This window comes from Caenorhabditis briggsae (assembly GCF_000004555.2).
Source record: "Caenorhabditis briggsae complete genome, chrV, whole genome shotgun sequence".
Lineage (NCBI taxonomy): Eukaryota > Metazoa > Nematoda > Chromadorea > Rhabditida > Rhabditidae > Caenorhabditis > Caenorhabditis briggsae.
Genome location: NC_013488.2, coordinates 1,754,619 through 1,768,977, shown reverse-complemented (window position 1 = coordinate 1,768,977; position 14,359 = coordinate 1,754,619). Strand labels below are relative to the sequence as shown.

The 14,359-nt window shown below is 38.1% G+C and overlaps 3 protein-coding genes across 3 annotated transcripts; all 3 read left to right on the top strand.

The window, feature by feature from the left end:
* Positions 1–159: 159 nt before the first annotated feature.
* Cbr-tig-2 lies at positions 160–3,746 on the top strand (the record flags this gene model as incomplete). Its single annotated transcript, XM_002635456.2, has 6 exons — positions 160–266; positions 316–459; positions 2,717–2,941; positions 2,996–3,126; positions 3,208–3,369; positions 3,421–3,746. The coding sequence occupies 6 exons, from the start codon at positions 160–162 to the stop codon at positions 3,744–3,746; spliced, it is 1,095 nt and encodes a 364-aa protein (XP_002635502.2).
* Positions 3,747–5,907: 2,161 nt separating this feature from the next.
* On the top strand, positions 5,908–7,845 carry CBG08803 (the record flags this gene model as incomplete). The annotated part of the gene is made up of 5 exons (XM_002635455.1): positions 5,908–6,166; positions 6,997–7,133; positions 7,193–7,258; positions 7,480–7,637; positions 7,695–7,845. 5 exons carry the CDS (start codon positions 5,908–5,910, stop codon positions 7,843–7,845), a joined length of 771 nt encoding a protein of 256 aa, XP_002635501.1.
* A 940-nt stretch (positions 7,846–8,785) lies between these two features.
* On the top strand, positions 8,786–14,001 carry Cbr-prx-6 (the record flags this gene model as incomplete). Its single annotated transcript, XM_002635454.1, has 7 exons — positions 8,786–8,937; positions 9,500–9,728; positions 9,772–9,914; positions 10,417–10,919; positions 11,117–11,475; positions 12,124–12,726; positions 13,816–14,001. The coding sequence occupies 7 exons, from the start codon at positions 8,786–8,788 to the stop codon at positions 13,999–14,001; spliced, it is 2,175 nt and encodes a 724-aa protein (XP_002635500.1).
* Positions 14,002–14,359: the final 358 nt, after the last annotated feature.

Below are 14,359 nucleotides of genomic sequence, written 5' to 3'. Positions count from 1 at the left end.
TGACAGAAAGTGTCTGGGGAATCGGGCAAGAAGACACATGTGCCCTCTCTATCTCTCTATTTCTTCGTTTCCTCTGTTTCCTCAATATAATCCTTTCAGCAAATTCAAAGTCCCCCATTTTTCGCCCCCAGTGTTCTTCTCGAATTACATCACATTTAAATGCGCCTCTTTCTACTGCTTCTACTGACACGTGGCATTTTTGGCAAGGGAATCTATTTTGTGGAGGAGCGAGATGGAAAGACTTATACACAACCGTTGACTGATAGGTGATTTGTTTTGGGGTAGTTGTTCTTTCATATTTTGGGGATTTTTCAGCAAACAACAAATCAAAATCGGTGAACAGATTCGTGAGCTCTTCAACATTGATATAAATCCATCTGACCCACCTGCTAAGACAAATACCCATGTGTCGTCTTATATGAAAACTCTGTATAAGCAACTGGAGAATTATGAACACGGGTGAGTGATTTCTTTAAATTTCTGGACCTGTAATAGAAGCCCCCCCCCCCCCACCCGACTATCAAGTTTGACCTTAATTATCTCGGTTCCTGCCAAAGATATCGAGAATGGGGTTGGCTGTAAATTAAATGAAACCATGCACTTTGAACCATGCAATTATCTCGGTTCTTTCAGAAGATATCAAAGATCTGTCAACTGATAAAATACTTCTAATATTATGGTAAACAATTCTTCAGTTGACAACTTTTTGATATCTCTCATGGGAACCGAGAAAAAATCAATCAAACAAAAATAGTATTTTTATGTCAAAAGTATATTCTTTCTATCATAACTTTTTTATTTTATTAGATTCTAAAATAAAACATAAATATTCAAGTTTCTCAATTTATTAGTTTCAAAATGAGCCCCAACACGACTAGGTTCCGCCCATTTTGAAAATTTTGACCTCCTATGCGCCTTTAAAGTCGAAAATCAAAATGGGCGGAGCCTAGTTGTGTTGGGATTCATTTTGAAGAGCAAAGTAAGGGAAAATAATATCAAATATCTAAGTTTCCTCTCAGTATCTAAAGAGATAACAAAGTTATAAGAAATACGAAGTTCTCTAATAGTAAGAGAGAGCTAATACAGTGCGTTTCATAAGTATAGGTTCACCCTCGGTAGACAAGGTGGGAAATCTTGGAGGTTTGGGGTTGTTATAATATTAAAGTCCATGTAAAAATACATATCGCCCACAATTTTTAGACCGCTACTACAAAAAATAATTTTTTTATGTCAGAAAAAGTCTTTTTTTTGAAAAACGAGCGTTTCATAAGTATAGGTTCACCCCCGGAAAATTTAACATTAACAAAGTTTTATTCAATTCAATACTTTGTGGGCTTTTCACCAATGGAAATAATAGAAAACAAGCGGTTTGGCATGGAATTTAACAACTTCTGGAGGTAAGGCTTCTTCAGGTTCTTCCATGCGTCCACGATGGCAGTTTGGAGCTCAGAAACGGTCTGGTATTGCTTTCCCTGACCATATACGACGCGCACGAGTTCAGCCCAAACATTCTCCATTGGGTTCAAATCCGGCGAACAAGCCGGCCAATCCACCACCTTGATTTTTTTGGACTTGAACCAGTCCAAAGTCGATCTGCTCGCATGAATCGAAGCATTGTCCTGTTGATATGTGAGCTGACGCCGATGAAAACGGCGAAGATATGGGATCAGTTTGGCAGTCATGACATCCTGATAGTCTGTCGAGTTCATTCTGAAGGAGACGAACGCCAAATCCACAGTACCGGCAGAAGAGAATGCTCCCCAGACCATAAGACGACCACCACCGAAGTTACGCTTGGAGAAATGGAGGGGATCCTTCTTCAGGTCATGCCAGTAACTGTTGAAGCCGTCCGGCTCGTCCAGATTGAACTTTTTTTCATCGCTGAAGATGATCTGTAATAGAAAACAGCATAAGTGATGATTTCAAAAGCATTCCATACCTTATCCCAATCAGTTGCCATGTTGTTCCTTGCAAACTGAAGTCGGTTCGCTTTGTGAGCATCGGTGAGCATCGGCGCGGACATTAACTTGGCTCGGACAATGTTCTGATTGCTGTCCAGTGTTCTCCAGACCGTGGACTTGCTCACATCCAGTTTCAGCTCATTCTTTATGTCGTTACAGCTCTTCATCAAATTGGATGCCAGTCTGATGATGCTTCTCGTGTCTCGATCCGTCAATTTTTTCGGAGCTCCGCTCTTCTTGTTGGTCTCGTAGTGGTCCGGATTGTTAGCAAACGTGTTAATACAATTGAAAGACCGTCCTAACCTAGCTGCGATGCGCCGATTCGACCATCCAGCCGTTTTGAACGCGTCGATCTGAGCTCGCTCCGAATCCGAGAGATGAGTGGCTCGCGGCATAAGAAAAACGAAGTAAAAGACGCAAAAATAGTTAAAAACAGTAAAAATAGTTAAAAAGTTATCACCTATGTGAAACTGTAATTTTTTTCAAGGGTGAACCTATACTTATGAAACGCTCGTTTTTCAAGAAAAAAGACTTTTTCTGGCATAAAAAATTATTTTTTGTAGTAGCGGTCTAAAAATTGTGGGCGATATGTATTTTTACATGGACTTTAATATTATAACAACCTCAAACCTCCAAGATTTCCCACCTTGTCTACCGAGGGTGAACCTATACTTATGAAACGCACTGTACGGTAGATCTGAATTCTATATTTTAAATTCTCAAAACTTCATCCTATTATCCCCGGACCCTTTCAGAGACACCCATGACGAGGACGAGGTGAACGCGTGGCTCAGCGCTGATCGCATTGTGTCCCATATGGCTCAAGAAGTCTCCCGTCGGCTTGTAGATGGTTCCTACCGCATCCGATTTGCTAAAGAGCATGTTCCATCTAAAGAGGGTCAATCTATACTTCGCGCCCAGTTGAGAATCCACATTCAGGGAATTGTGTCTCCTGTATTTTTCTATATTGAGGACACCAAGTGAGTTGCAAGCCATCTAGTCTAGGGGACCTAGAAGGAAATATCCTTTTCCAGCCTTGCCGGGGATACTGTACTTGTGTCTTCTGAAGACCCTACAGTAGTCAGTGACGTCACCACAATGGTGGATAGATGGTCCCATTTGCAACTGTCGACATTGCCAATTATCACTGCTAGAGCTTCGACAGGTTTGGTTTAAATCAAGGCTGTGCCACGGTCGGCCGCGGCCGGCTCAGGTTGGTCTTTTGGAACTAAAAACGAATTTTCAGAAAATGATCTGAAAATTGAGGCGTTTTTGGTGATTGCGTTGAAGGATGAAGAAGCGGGACCACCGAAGAAAAGATCCCGCCGTGCTGCATCGGCGGCTCCGATCTCCTCCTCTCCCATGAGACAAAAAACCAAGAGAAGCGAATCTGCGTACTTTGAGAAACGTAATTGCCTATTCCCTCCCCCGCTGGCTCCAAAAACAGATTCATTTTCAGCCGACGCAAATGCACTTTGCCAACGAAAAGGACTCTACGTGGATTTTGACATTCTCGGATGGAAACAATGGGTCATTGCTCCAGAAGGATTCCCTGCGTACTATTGTTCTGGCGCATGCTCCGCCCCTTTTCACAAGACCATGAATGCCACGTCGCACGCCATCGTGCAGTCTACAATTCATCTGGTTCGACCCAACACCACGATGCCTGCAAAATGCGCTCCATCGCACTTGACATCGATGAAGATTCTATTTGTGGATCAGAAGAAGAATGTGCAGATTAAGAGATATCGAGATATGGTTGTTGATGAATGTGGGTGTCATTGACAGTGTCATTTGGCACGGCATACCAGTGGAAGAACTTGATAAGACGGGTTCTACCGTATTATGGAAGTCCACCCTATGAGCTTAATTATCTAGGTTCCTAGGAGAGATATCAAAATACTGTCAACTGATAAAATAATAGTGATATTATGATGAATAGTTTGTCAGTTAAACATTTTTTGATATCTCTCATAGGATCCAAGATAATTGAGCTCAAATTGCAAGAGCAAGTACGGTAGTTTTTGTCCGAGATTAATTTATTTTATTTTTTATTTTGACATGCAAAAAATAATAAAATTTTGCTTATTCTGCCGTTTCCAATGTTTCGATTTGAACATGTGTACAGAATATATGTACAGAATAATATGTGTACAAAATATTAAAAAGCCTAAAAATGGCTCCAACGATTTCAGTCCGATCCTTACATGACAAACCTTTGAAACACGATCTATGAGCCGGTATATCTCGATTCCTGTGAAAGATATCAAAAAGTGGTCAACTGATAAAATGTTTCTGATATTATGATAAACATTTTATCAGTTTGTTACTTTTGATATCTTTTACAGCAAATGAGATATACGAGCTCAAAGTTGACTGGTTGGGCGGCATTCTTGGAGTTCCACTTGTCTTGTATAAAGTGCTGGAAATGCAACGCCTATGAAAGGGTAAAACGATTGTCAGAATTATTGATTCTAGACCAGTGGTTTCAAAAGCTGGAGTTGGATCGGCATGTTTTCTTTGATTTCTTCGGCCACGGTTCCGATTTTTTGTACCGGAATAATATTTCCGATTGGTCTTCACAAGATACCACATTAAGCAAAATACCAACTGCAAATATTATTATCCACCACACCCATCTCTCCCCCCAGGAAGGTGGTATACCAAACCAAAAAACAGTACACTGAATTCTTTATTTTTATTTACTATTTGTCCCTATCATAATCACCACTTTTTGTTCTGCACATTACAGTCATTTATGAATGAAAAAGTTATGTAGAAAATGCCATTGGTTGTGGTTGTATTTGTGCGTGTGTATCAACATGTGTATGCTGTAAATGGGGAGAATGATAAGAATAGAGAGCAAAACTATGTTTCTTGCCCCGTCCCGACACCACCTACAACTTCTTATTTCTTACCTTATCACTCTTACGTTGGCAGTCTTCTCTGCATTTTCGAGAGAAGGGGATTGGTTTTCAGTTTTTACCCATTTTGCGTTTTTCTAGAGTTTTTCGAATTTCATGATCGGATTTGTATAGTCTTAAATAAATCGTTGAAAACTTCTAAAGGTTTTGAGTGCTTTCTAAAATTCTCTGAACAATTTGAAGGTGGTGCATGTGTATGTTTTATTGCTTAATTTGTGCAAAACAATATGAATTTTCATATTTCTCTAGTACTAACAGTGAGGAACCGGTATTCGTGGCCGATGGTCCCTCAACGACAACTACCGTAACCTCAAAATATTGTTCAATTTCCGTAATTTTTTTCTCGCTTTCTCTCTGCTTTTTTCCTTCAACAAGTCGTAAAATAAAATTTTCTGATAGTGAAAATTTTCAATTTGAAAAATTCTGGACTATTTTTTCAATTTGAAAAATTCTGGAATATTTTTTCGATTTGAAAAATTCTGGACTTTTATTTCTTGGCTCCAATTTTTAACCATTTCTCAGTTGGTTACTGTAAATTTGAAGCTTTAAAAAAAAGTTTAAACTAGAAATGTATTTACCGTAAAACCTGTAATAGAAGGGCCTTCACACTGTCCAGTTTGAGCTAAATTATCTCGGCTCCTATAAGAGATAGCAAAAACTTGTCAATTGGTAAAATATTTGTGATATTATGATAAACATTTTATCAGTGGATACCTTTTTTGTATCATGGACGAAAACTAGACGATTGAGTTCAAAGTTCAACCTTTGGGGGCTCTAAGGGCTTTGCGGTACCCACTTAAAGCTCATTAAAAATTCTAAAGTTTCGAACAGTGATTCACTATTTTTCTTCACTATATTTCCCAACTCCAAAAAACCTCCCTTTTAGGAATGTGGGTGTTTTCAAACCTGACTCACCCTCTGCTGTTATCTCCACTAGAATTTTCTCACCTCTCCATTGCACAAACATTTCTTGCTTCTAGCTGAAAATTTTTCCGCTTCCCTATAATTATTTTTTCTTTAGGATGTCGACCGATTCTCGACATGACACCTCATCTTGGAACTATTTCGATATCATTTTATCGTTTACACATTTCGTGGGATTTGTGACAATTTGTCTGAATGGATACTTTTTTAATACGTTCAAAGATGGTTTGGGTTGGCCTACAGCGCTGAATCAGACAGGAGACTGGAATCAGAATGAAGTGGAAACGATGGGCAAGAAAGGAGATCAGCTTCATGCGTTCTTGATGGTCCTTGCCTTCATTTATTTTCAAGGAGAGGGTAAGTGCCGAAAAACCGGTAATAGAAGGGCTTCTTTACTTTGAGCCGATTTATCTCCGTTTCTGTGAAAGATATGAAAAAGCTGTTTATCATAATACCACAAACATTTTATCAGTTGACAGAACTTTGATATCTTGCATAGGAACTGAGATAATTGAGCTCAAACTTGAGAGTGTGTGGGTCAGTGCTGGGAGGAAACGCATTTTTCCGAAATACGGAAACGGAAATTTTTCCCGCGGAAAAAGGAAACGGAAAAAAACGACTAATATTTTTTTTACGGAAAACGGAAACGGAAACGGAATCGTCAATTTTTTTCGAGGAAACGGAAACGGAAAAAAATCTTCAAAAAAGTGGGGAAAACGGAAAACTAAAACGGAAACGAAAACAGAAATTTCTAATTTTTGTCTATTTTTCAGGATTTTTTCTTTTCAAAGATAAAAATATACACTTTTTAACGTTTAAAAACCATATTTGCATCACTTTCTATGCTTTTTTTAAAGCCAGTTTCAGTTTAATGTTTTCGTTGGTTTTACATTTTTTTTCCGTTTCCGCTGAAAAAAATGGTGATTTTTCCGGAAAACGGAAACGGAAATAGAATTTCACTTTTACGGAAACGGAATCGTAAATTTTTTTTCCGCTGAAACGGAAACGGGAATTCCTCCCATCACTGGTTTGGGTTATGCAGGGTTTAAGGTAGTAAAAATTTGCATTCCTGAAAAAGTAGTCAAGAATTTTTCGATTTTTCTGAAATTTTTAGAGTAACCTAAACAAAATTAGAGCTTGATTTGAGAAATGATAATTTTTTGTTACGGTCACATTACTGTTTTCAGCTCTTCTCGCCTACCGAGTCTATCGACATGACGCGAAAATGGTCTCGAAACTCCTTCATACCGCCCTGCATATCACTGCGATCGGACTAGCAATTACAGCTCTTTGTGTTATTATTATTAGCACCAATAATACGGGGGTGAGTGCCCCCATTTAATTAACTGTGGAAATACAACAGGACTATTTTAATATTTTCAGTACAACAACTTCACAAGTGTTCACAGCTGGATTGGTGTTTGTTTGATTGCTGTGTATCTTGTGCAGGTGATTTTTATACTTTTCAGGGATATTTTTTCGGGGTTTTTTGAAGTCAAGGTATGCATTCTAACGTGACGGTGTACACCGTTCAGTGTTCACACAGCGCGTTGCTATCGTGCCGCCGCGCCACCGTAGCTCAGCTGGTAGCGACGCAGCACCTCCGGCTTTGGGCCCACAAGTTCAACTCCTCAAGGGGCGTGCAACTTCTTTAAATCAATAATTTTCAGTTCTCATTCGGATTCTGCACCTATTTGTGTCCCTGCTCTCCTGGAAAGTATCGTGCTCTTCTGATGCCAGTTCATCGTGCCGTTGGAGTCAGTTGCTTCGTAGTGGCTTGTGTTCAATGTTGCCTTGGATTTGGAAATGTTTTGCTGGAAGGACAACCGTAAGCTTCATTTTCTGTTTCTAGAAAACCTGAAATTGAAAACTTCAAAGATTTCAGTGCGTGCTTCGGTGATCTCTCCTGCCAGAACCGTATCGAATACGTCGGTGCCTTTTGTGTCCTTTCTATTATCCTTTACACTCTTCTCGTTCTTGCCCTAATTATTCCCAAGCCATGGAGAAGGGTAAAAACTCCCGATGAGCTTAAATAGATTTTCCGAATCATCTTTGTTTATTTCCACCTATGATCATCATTTCTCTGTCTACTTTCCTACTCTACACTACCAAGCTTAAAGCTTTATGTTGTTTTTCTTCTGTTCGAATAACTTATTCATTATATAAGTTATAGTTTACTGAAATAATAAAAGTTCAAATTTATCTAATGACTCATGAGTTGTTATCGCTTACAATTCGGTTGGAAAAAACATACAAATGGGAGGAATTCATTTTTCTAGGCCACCATGGTTGATGGCTCAGAAATGATCTACCATGCACATGCATGTGTTTTCTAGGTCATTTATCATGATGGACTAAATTTTGCAATTTGAGTTTTCCAGGCCACCATCGCAAATTATCAAAAAATGGCTTGATTTTCACCTGATGAATTTTCTAAATCATTTTCCTTAGTGGCCTAACTTTGAGTGTTCTAGGTCACTCTGTTGAATGGCCTAAAAATGGTCTGATATTATTCTGGTGTATTTTCTAGGACATTTCCCATGGTGGACAATAAAACTCAGTTTGCAAAAATTAGGCCACCATTTTAAAATGGAAACGGTTTTTTTTGTACCAGAATAATACCATAGAAGGATTCCGATTTTTTTTAAATCTGCGGATGTTTGGAAAGATCTAGAACCATAAATTAAGAGGTTTGTTTAATTAAACCCTCTTGAAGTTAAGGTTTATGTATGTCACGAATGTTCGAGTGCTATTCAATTTCTCCAAAACTATAATAATAATAATAATAATCAAATATTCCCAGATTCCTTGTCATCTTTTTATCTCTACCAACCCATCAAAACCACTACACTCTACACGAGAGTACAGAGACGCAGACACGATAAGACTCCTTCTATTACCCCCTAACAGTGGCCAAAGTGTAGCCTCGTTGTGTTCCTTCATTCATTTTTTTTTCCAATAACTCTATAATCTATAATGGTCACTAAAGAAGACTTTTTCAAATACTATTTTTCTATAGTCCTTTCTAGAAATGCGTCCAAAAATTGGCTGCGACGGATACGAAAATCTATTTGGGATAAAAATTTAGTTTTAAAACTTGTGATTGATCAGGAGGGACGTAGTACAAAGTAAGTCTTAAAGGTGGTGTACGGTGAAATTTTTTATTGCATCAAAATGTGCAGCAATGCATGTAGATTGACATAAAAATAAAGAAAAAATTCAAAAAATTCCTTCATCGAGAAAAACGCATCAAAAAATACGCTGAAAGCCCTTAGGGACGAGCTTTTTTTCTAGGCCGCCCGGTGAGTAAAAGCGCGCGAATTTAAACTTTTAAAATTTTTTCGCTCGTTTTCACTGTTTTTCGGTTTTTTCAAGAGTTTTCTAGGTTTTTGTCAATTTTTCTTCCAGATACATCGGAAAATTTGAAAAAAACAGTGAAAACGAGCGAAAAAATTTGAAAAGTTTGAATTCGCGTACTTTTACTCACCGAGCGGCCTAGAAAAAAAGCTCGTCCCTAAGGGCTTTCAGCGTATTTTTCGATGCGTTTTTCTCGATGAAGGAATTTTTTTGAATTTTTTCTTTATTTTTATGTCAATCTACATGCATTTCTGCACATTTTGATGCAATAAAAAATTTCACCCTACACCACCTTTAAACTTAGTTCGGCCTTCAAATTCATTTGAGTTTTAGCGCAATTTTTATCAACTCCTCGACTTGCTGGACCCTTGGAATTCTGGATTCTCAACTTGTCAAAGCCTCCTTCACAACTACAAATGAACATGGACATTCTGAAACTTTTGAGAGGATTATGAAAGTTAAAATTGAGGATTCTGTAAAAATTGGAAGTCTTCGAATATCCAGATGTGATGTTTTCAATATTTTTGGGGAGGAGGAATTCATAGAGAGCGTTGTTATAAATGTAAGTTGTGAAAATTTAAAGGAGTATGAGCTTAGAATTCCAGAATCTGACACCGATTTTCAAATTATGTGGGCCACCGATTCCTGTGGCGGAGGATGCAAAATTATCATTGATTCGACAACCAGGAATTCCAAAGCACATTCGACTGGACAAGAATCATCTGGAGCAGATTTTGAAAAATCCAAAGTTAGTATTTATAATACCGCATGTCCTTTAAAAGACAAGAGACCTACTTCAACCGAAGAAGCCCACCAAACTTCCAGCTCTATTATCTCGATTCTTGTGAAAGATATAAACATTTTGTCAACTGATAAAACAATTAACTTAAAATTTCACACATTTTATCAATTAACTAATTTTTGGTATCTCTCATAGGAACCGAGATAATTAAGCTCAAAGTGGACGTATAGGGTCGGCTTCTATCAACATTTACCGACGAATAAACCGTAAATACTTTAACAGGAGCTTACTCTAAATGTTCCCTTTGAGCTCAATTATTTTGGGTTCCTATGAGAGATAACTAAAATTGGTCAACTAAGAAAATGTTTATCATAAAATTTCACACATTTCAACAGTTGACAAATTTTTGATATCTTTCGCAGGAATCGAGATAATTGAGCTCAAACTTGACAATGTGGAGGCTATTATTAGAGAAAATACGGTTGATTAAAACATAAACATCTTTCAGCATCTTCTACAAAAATGACGTCATTCAAATCACCGACTACAACGTCTACACTGACACCACCACCAATCTATTCTACAAACTCGACATCTCCACATCTCCATGCATTCTAGACTCCACCACATCTGTCTATGAAACCTCCGCTGTCTCCCATATGCTTCCATTTTCCAACTTCTTGCTCCGTAACCCCTTGACGTCTTCTATGAAGTCTACCGTCGAAAGAATGACTCATATCTATTATGCACAACGTCGTCTAACAAAGAAGGCGTTGGTTTTCTTGGTCACCGGAGCTTCTGGATCTGGGAAACGTCTTCTGAGTCAGGTGTTAGCCGCGAGGACTCATAGGAGCTTTTATGAAGTTGATGGCTATGAGATGGTCACAGAGAATGCGTCGGCTGCAGAATCCAAATGGACGTCATTGTGGGAGAAGGCAAAGTTGTTGAAGAGCTGCTTGCTATTTGTGAGAAATGCCAATGTTTTGGCTATTGATCAGTTCAATGCGTTGGGTTAGTTTACTGATTATCTAACTTTCAACTTTGAGCTCAATTATCTCGGTACCTTCAAAAGATATCAACAAATTTTCAACTGAGAAAATATTGGTAATATTATGGAAACCACTTTATCAGTTGAAAAAATTTTGATATCTCTCATAGGAACTGAGATCATTGAGCACAAAGTGGATAATTTCCAATTTCACTTCCAGACCGTCGAATCCTTCAACACATTGAACTGAAACTCTCGGAGCCATCCAAACTCACCGTCGTTTTCTCTTCCACCACCGACATGCTCAGCTCCATGTCCCCAAATGTCAAAAATCTAGCCCTCTATACATTTTCCGCGGATTTTATGGATGAGAGTGAGAGAAGGTTTTGGCTCCAATACCATTTGAAGGAGAAGCTGGCAAGCCATGTGGCAAAGAAGACGTCAGGTTTCTCATTGGCAGAATTACAAGAGCTAGTGAAAAATGGGAAGAAAGTGGTGGCCACCAGTGAAGATAAACTTTATGAGGATTTGATAGACAATAGGAATTCAAATTTTGCGGATGCGATTGGAGCACCAAAGGTATGTGTTACTTTTTGAAAACTTACCAGAACAGCCGTATCTTCCAAATTTGAGCCAATTTATCTCGGTTCCTGTAAAAGATATCAAAAAGCAATCAACTGACAAAATTTTACTGATATAATGATAAACATTTTACGAATCGCCCGTTTTTTGATATCATTCACAGGAAATGAGATAATTGACTTCAAAGTTGACGGTCAGGTACTCTGAAACTTCAAAACCAGAACGCTTCCAAACTATCCCCCCCCCCCCCCATTTATCTCGGTTCCGGTGAATGTTATCAAAAAGTTGTCAACTGATAAAATGTTTTTGATTTTATGATAAACAATTTATCTGTTGACAGTTTTTGATACCTTTTACAGGAAATGAGATAGGTGTTCTCAAATTTGATAGTTTGTGTGGAGGGAGGTCAGCTACTGTAAAACCAGAACGTCTTTAAACTTTGATCCAATTTATCTCGGTTTTTGTAAAAGATATCTAACATTTGTCAACAAATAAAATGTTTATCTATAATATCAATAAAATTTTATCAGTTGACTATTTTTCGTTATCTTTTACAGGAACCGAGATATATAAGCTCAAAGTTGGCGGATCAAAAAGGATAGCGCAGGGGCTTTTCAATGTCCGTGGTAAATTTACAATTTTTAGATCCCAAATGTTCGATGGGAGGATGTTGGAGGTCTTGAGGAAACGAAACAAACAGTTTCAGAAAGTATTCGAACTAATTTATTTGGGTCTAGAGCCCTTAAAAGATCTGGAATCATTCTCTACGGATCGCCAGGATGTGGGAAGACCCTGATAGCGAAAGCAGTGGCGACAGAGTTCAAAATCGCATTTCTCTCTGTCAAAGGACCAGAACTTCTCAATAAATACGTAGGACAAAGTGAAGAAAATCTGCGAAAAGTGTTCGAAAGAGCCAAACAAGCGTCGCCCTGTGTGATTTTCTTCGATGAAATCGATAGTTTGGCTCCAAATCGAGGAAGAAATGGGGATTCGGGAGGAGTGATTGATCGGATTGTGTCCCAATTGTTAGCTGAACTGGACAAGCTTCATAACTCTCCACTGACAAAAGTTTTTGTCATGGGAGCCACGAATCGACCGGACCTTTTGGATAATTCTTTAATGACACCTGGAAGGTTTGATAAGTTGGTGGAAGTGAAGCCAGGAGAGGATGTGGAATCGAAGAGGAAGATTTTGGAGGCTGTGTCGAGGAAGATGAATTTTGATAAGGATGTGGATTTGAAAGAAATTGTAAGTACCTCAAAAAATATACAAAAGCGTATTTTGGTTTTTGGCATTCTCAGGAGTCTAGAGCTTGGCTGTCAAGTTTTCGAACGCATTGAAAGTTTAGGAAGTTGTAAAACAGATTGAAAACGTTGCATTCACAGAAAAATAAACCAAAATATTTTTAATTAAAAAATAGACAAAATTTCCTACAATTTGGTCTAAAAATCACACTTTTAGCACTTCTAGCATTCGAGATAAAGCCGCTTCAAGTCTAGGAGGCTAGAGACGCAGACGACGAGACACGTTGCGCCTCTAACCTCTGAAACTTCAAATGACCGTATCTCGATTTCTAGATGAGCTAGAAAGTTGATTTTTAAACAAAATTGAACGGATAAAAATGGATTTTCTGATTATTCATGAAGACCTTGAAGAAGGCAAGACATAAAGACATAAGACATTTTGCTGTCTCACCTCTCTAAACAGCAAAACCTCACATTTCAAATAGATAAAATTTCCTACAATCCCGTCTAAAAACCACCTTTCTAGCGCTTTTAGGACGCAGACGACGAGACACTCTGCGTCTCTAACCTCGGGAACTTCAAATGACCATATCTCGATTCCTAGATGAGCTAGGAAAATGGTTTTTGGACAGAATTACATAGTTTGAAACGGATTTTCAGATTATTAAAGAGGTTTTGAGTTGAATTTAGGACATTTTAACAATTTCAGAAATAAGCAAATATCCGAAAAAACTAGGAATTTTCTAAAAACTCTGTAAATGCAAAGTTTTCAATCTAGGTATGTTTTACATTCTCCAAAGTTATCAATGTCATTGGAAACTTGACAGCCGAGCTCCAGACTCCTGAAAAAAGAAAAAAATATATCAAAACTAATCGAGTGTCACCCGACCAGTCACATTTGAGCTCAATTATCTCGGTTCCTATAAAAGATATCAAAAGTCTGTCAACTAATAAAATATTGCTCATATTATGATAAACATTTTATCAATTGACAGGTTCTTAATATCTTGTTTAGGAGCCGAGATAATTGAGCTCAAAGTTGACAATCAAGGGAGCTCTTCTAATGCAGGTTTTCATATTTCCGAATTTCCAGGCGAGTAAAGTCGATGAAAAAATGTCCGGTGCCCAGCTATTTTCAATTATCTCCAACGCGGGAATGGCTGCAATTGTGGAGACAATCGAAAAAATCGAAAGCGGCAAAACTGAAAATCAAAGTGTACGGGTTGCACAAAGACACCTTCTGGACAGTGTTCAAAAGTTTCACGACACTAAACTTTAATTTTTTTTGGAATTAATGAATTGCTCAGTTTTTTGTGTTGTGCTTTATTTAGATTCGGTCATCTGTTTCATTGAAAAAGTATATTATAAAACACATTGCCTTTATCATTGGGCCAATTTTAGAAGTTCCCGAAGACGTCTTCTCGTGACGTCTTCTTCTTCTTCTCCTTCTCTATTCAACATCTTCTTGCCCTCAGTTGCTCATTAGAGAGCAAAAAAAAGAAGAGGAGCATTCAATTAATTTTCCTTTACAATCAACCCGTAATGAATGAATGAGTTGAGTTCCCCGCCCATTGAGAAGTCTGATTCCAGGAATTGTCTCAGAAAGAAAAGGGCTTAGTCTTTGCAATCTAGTGCTT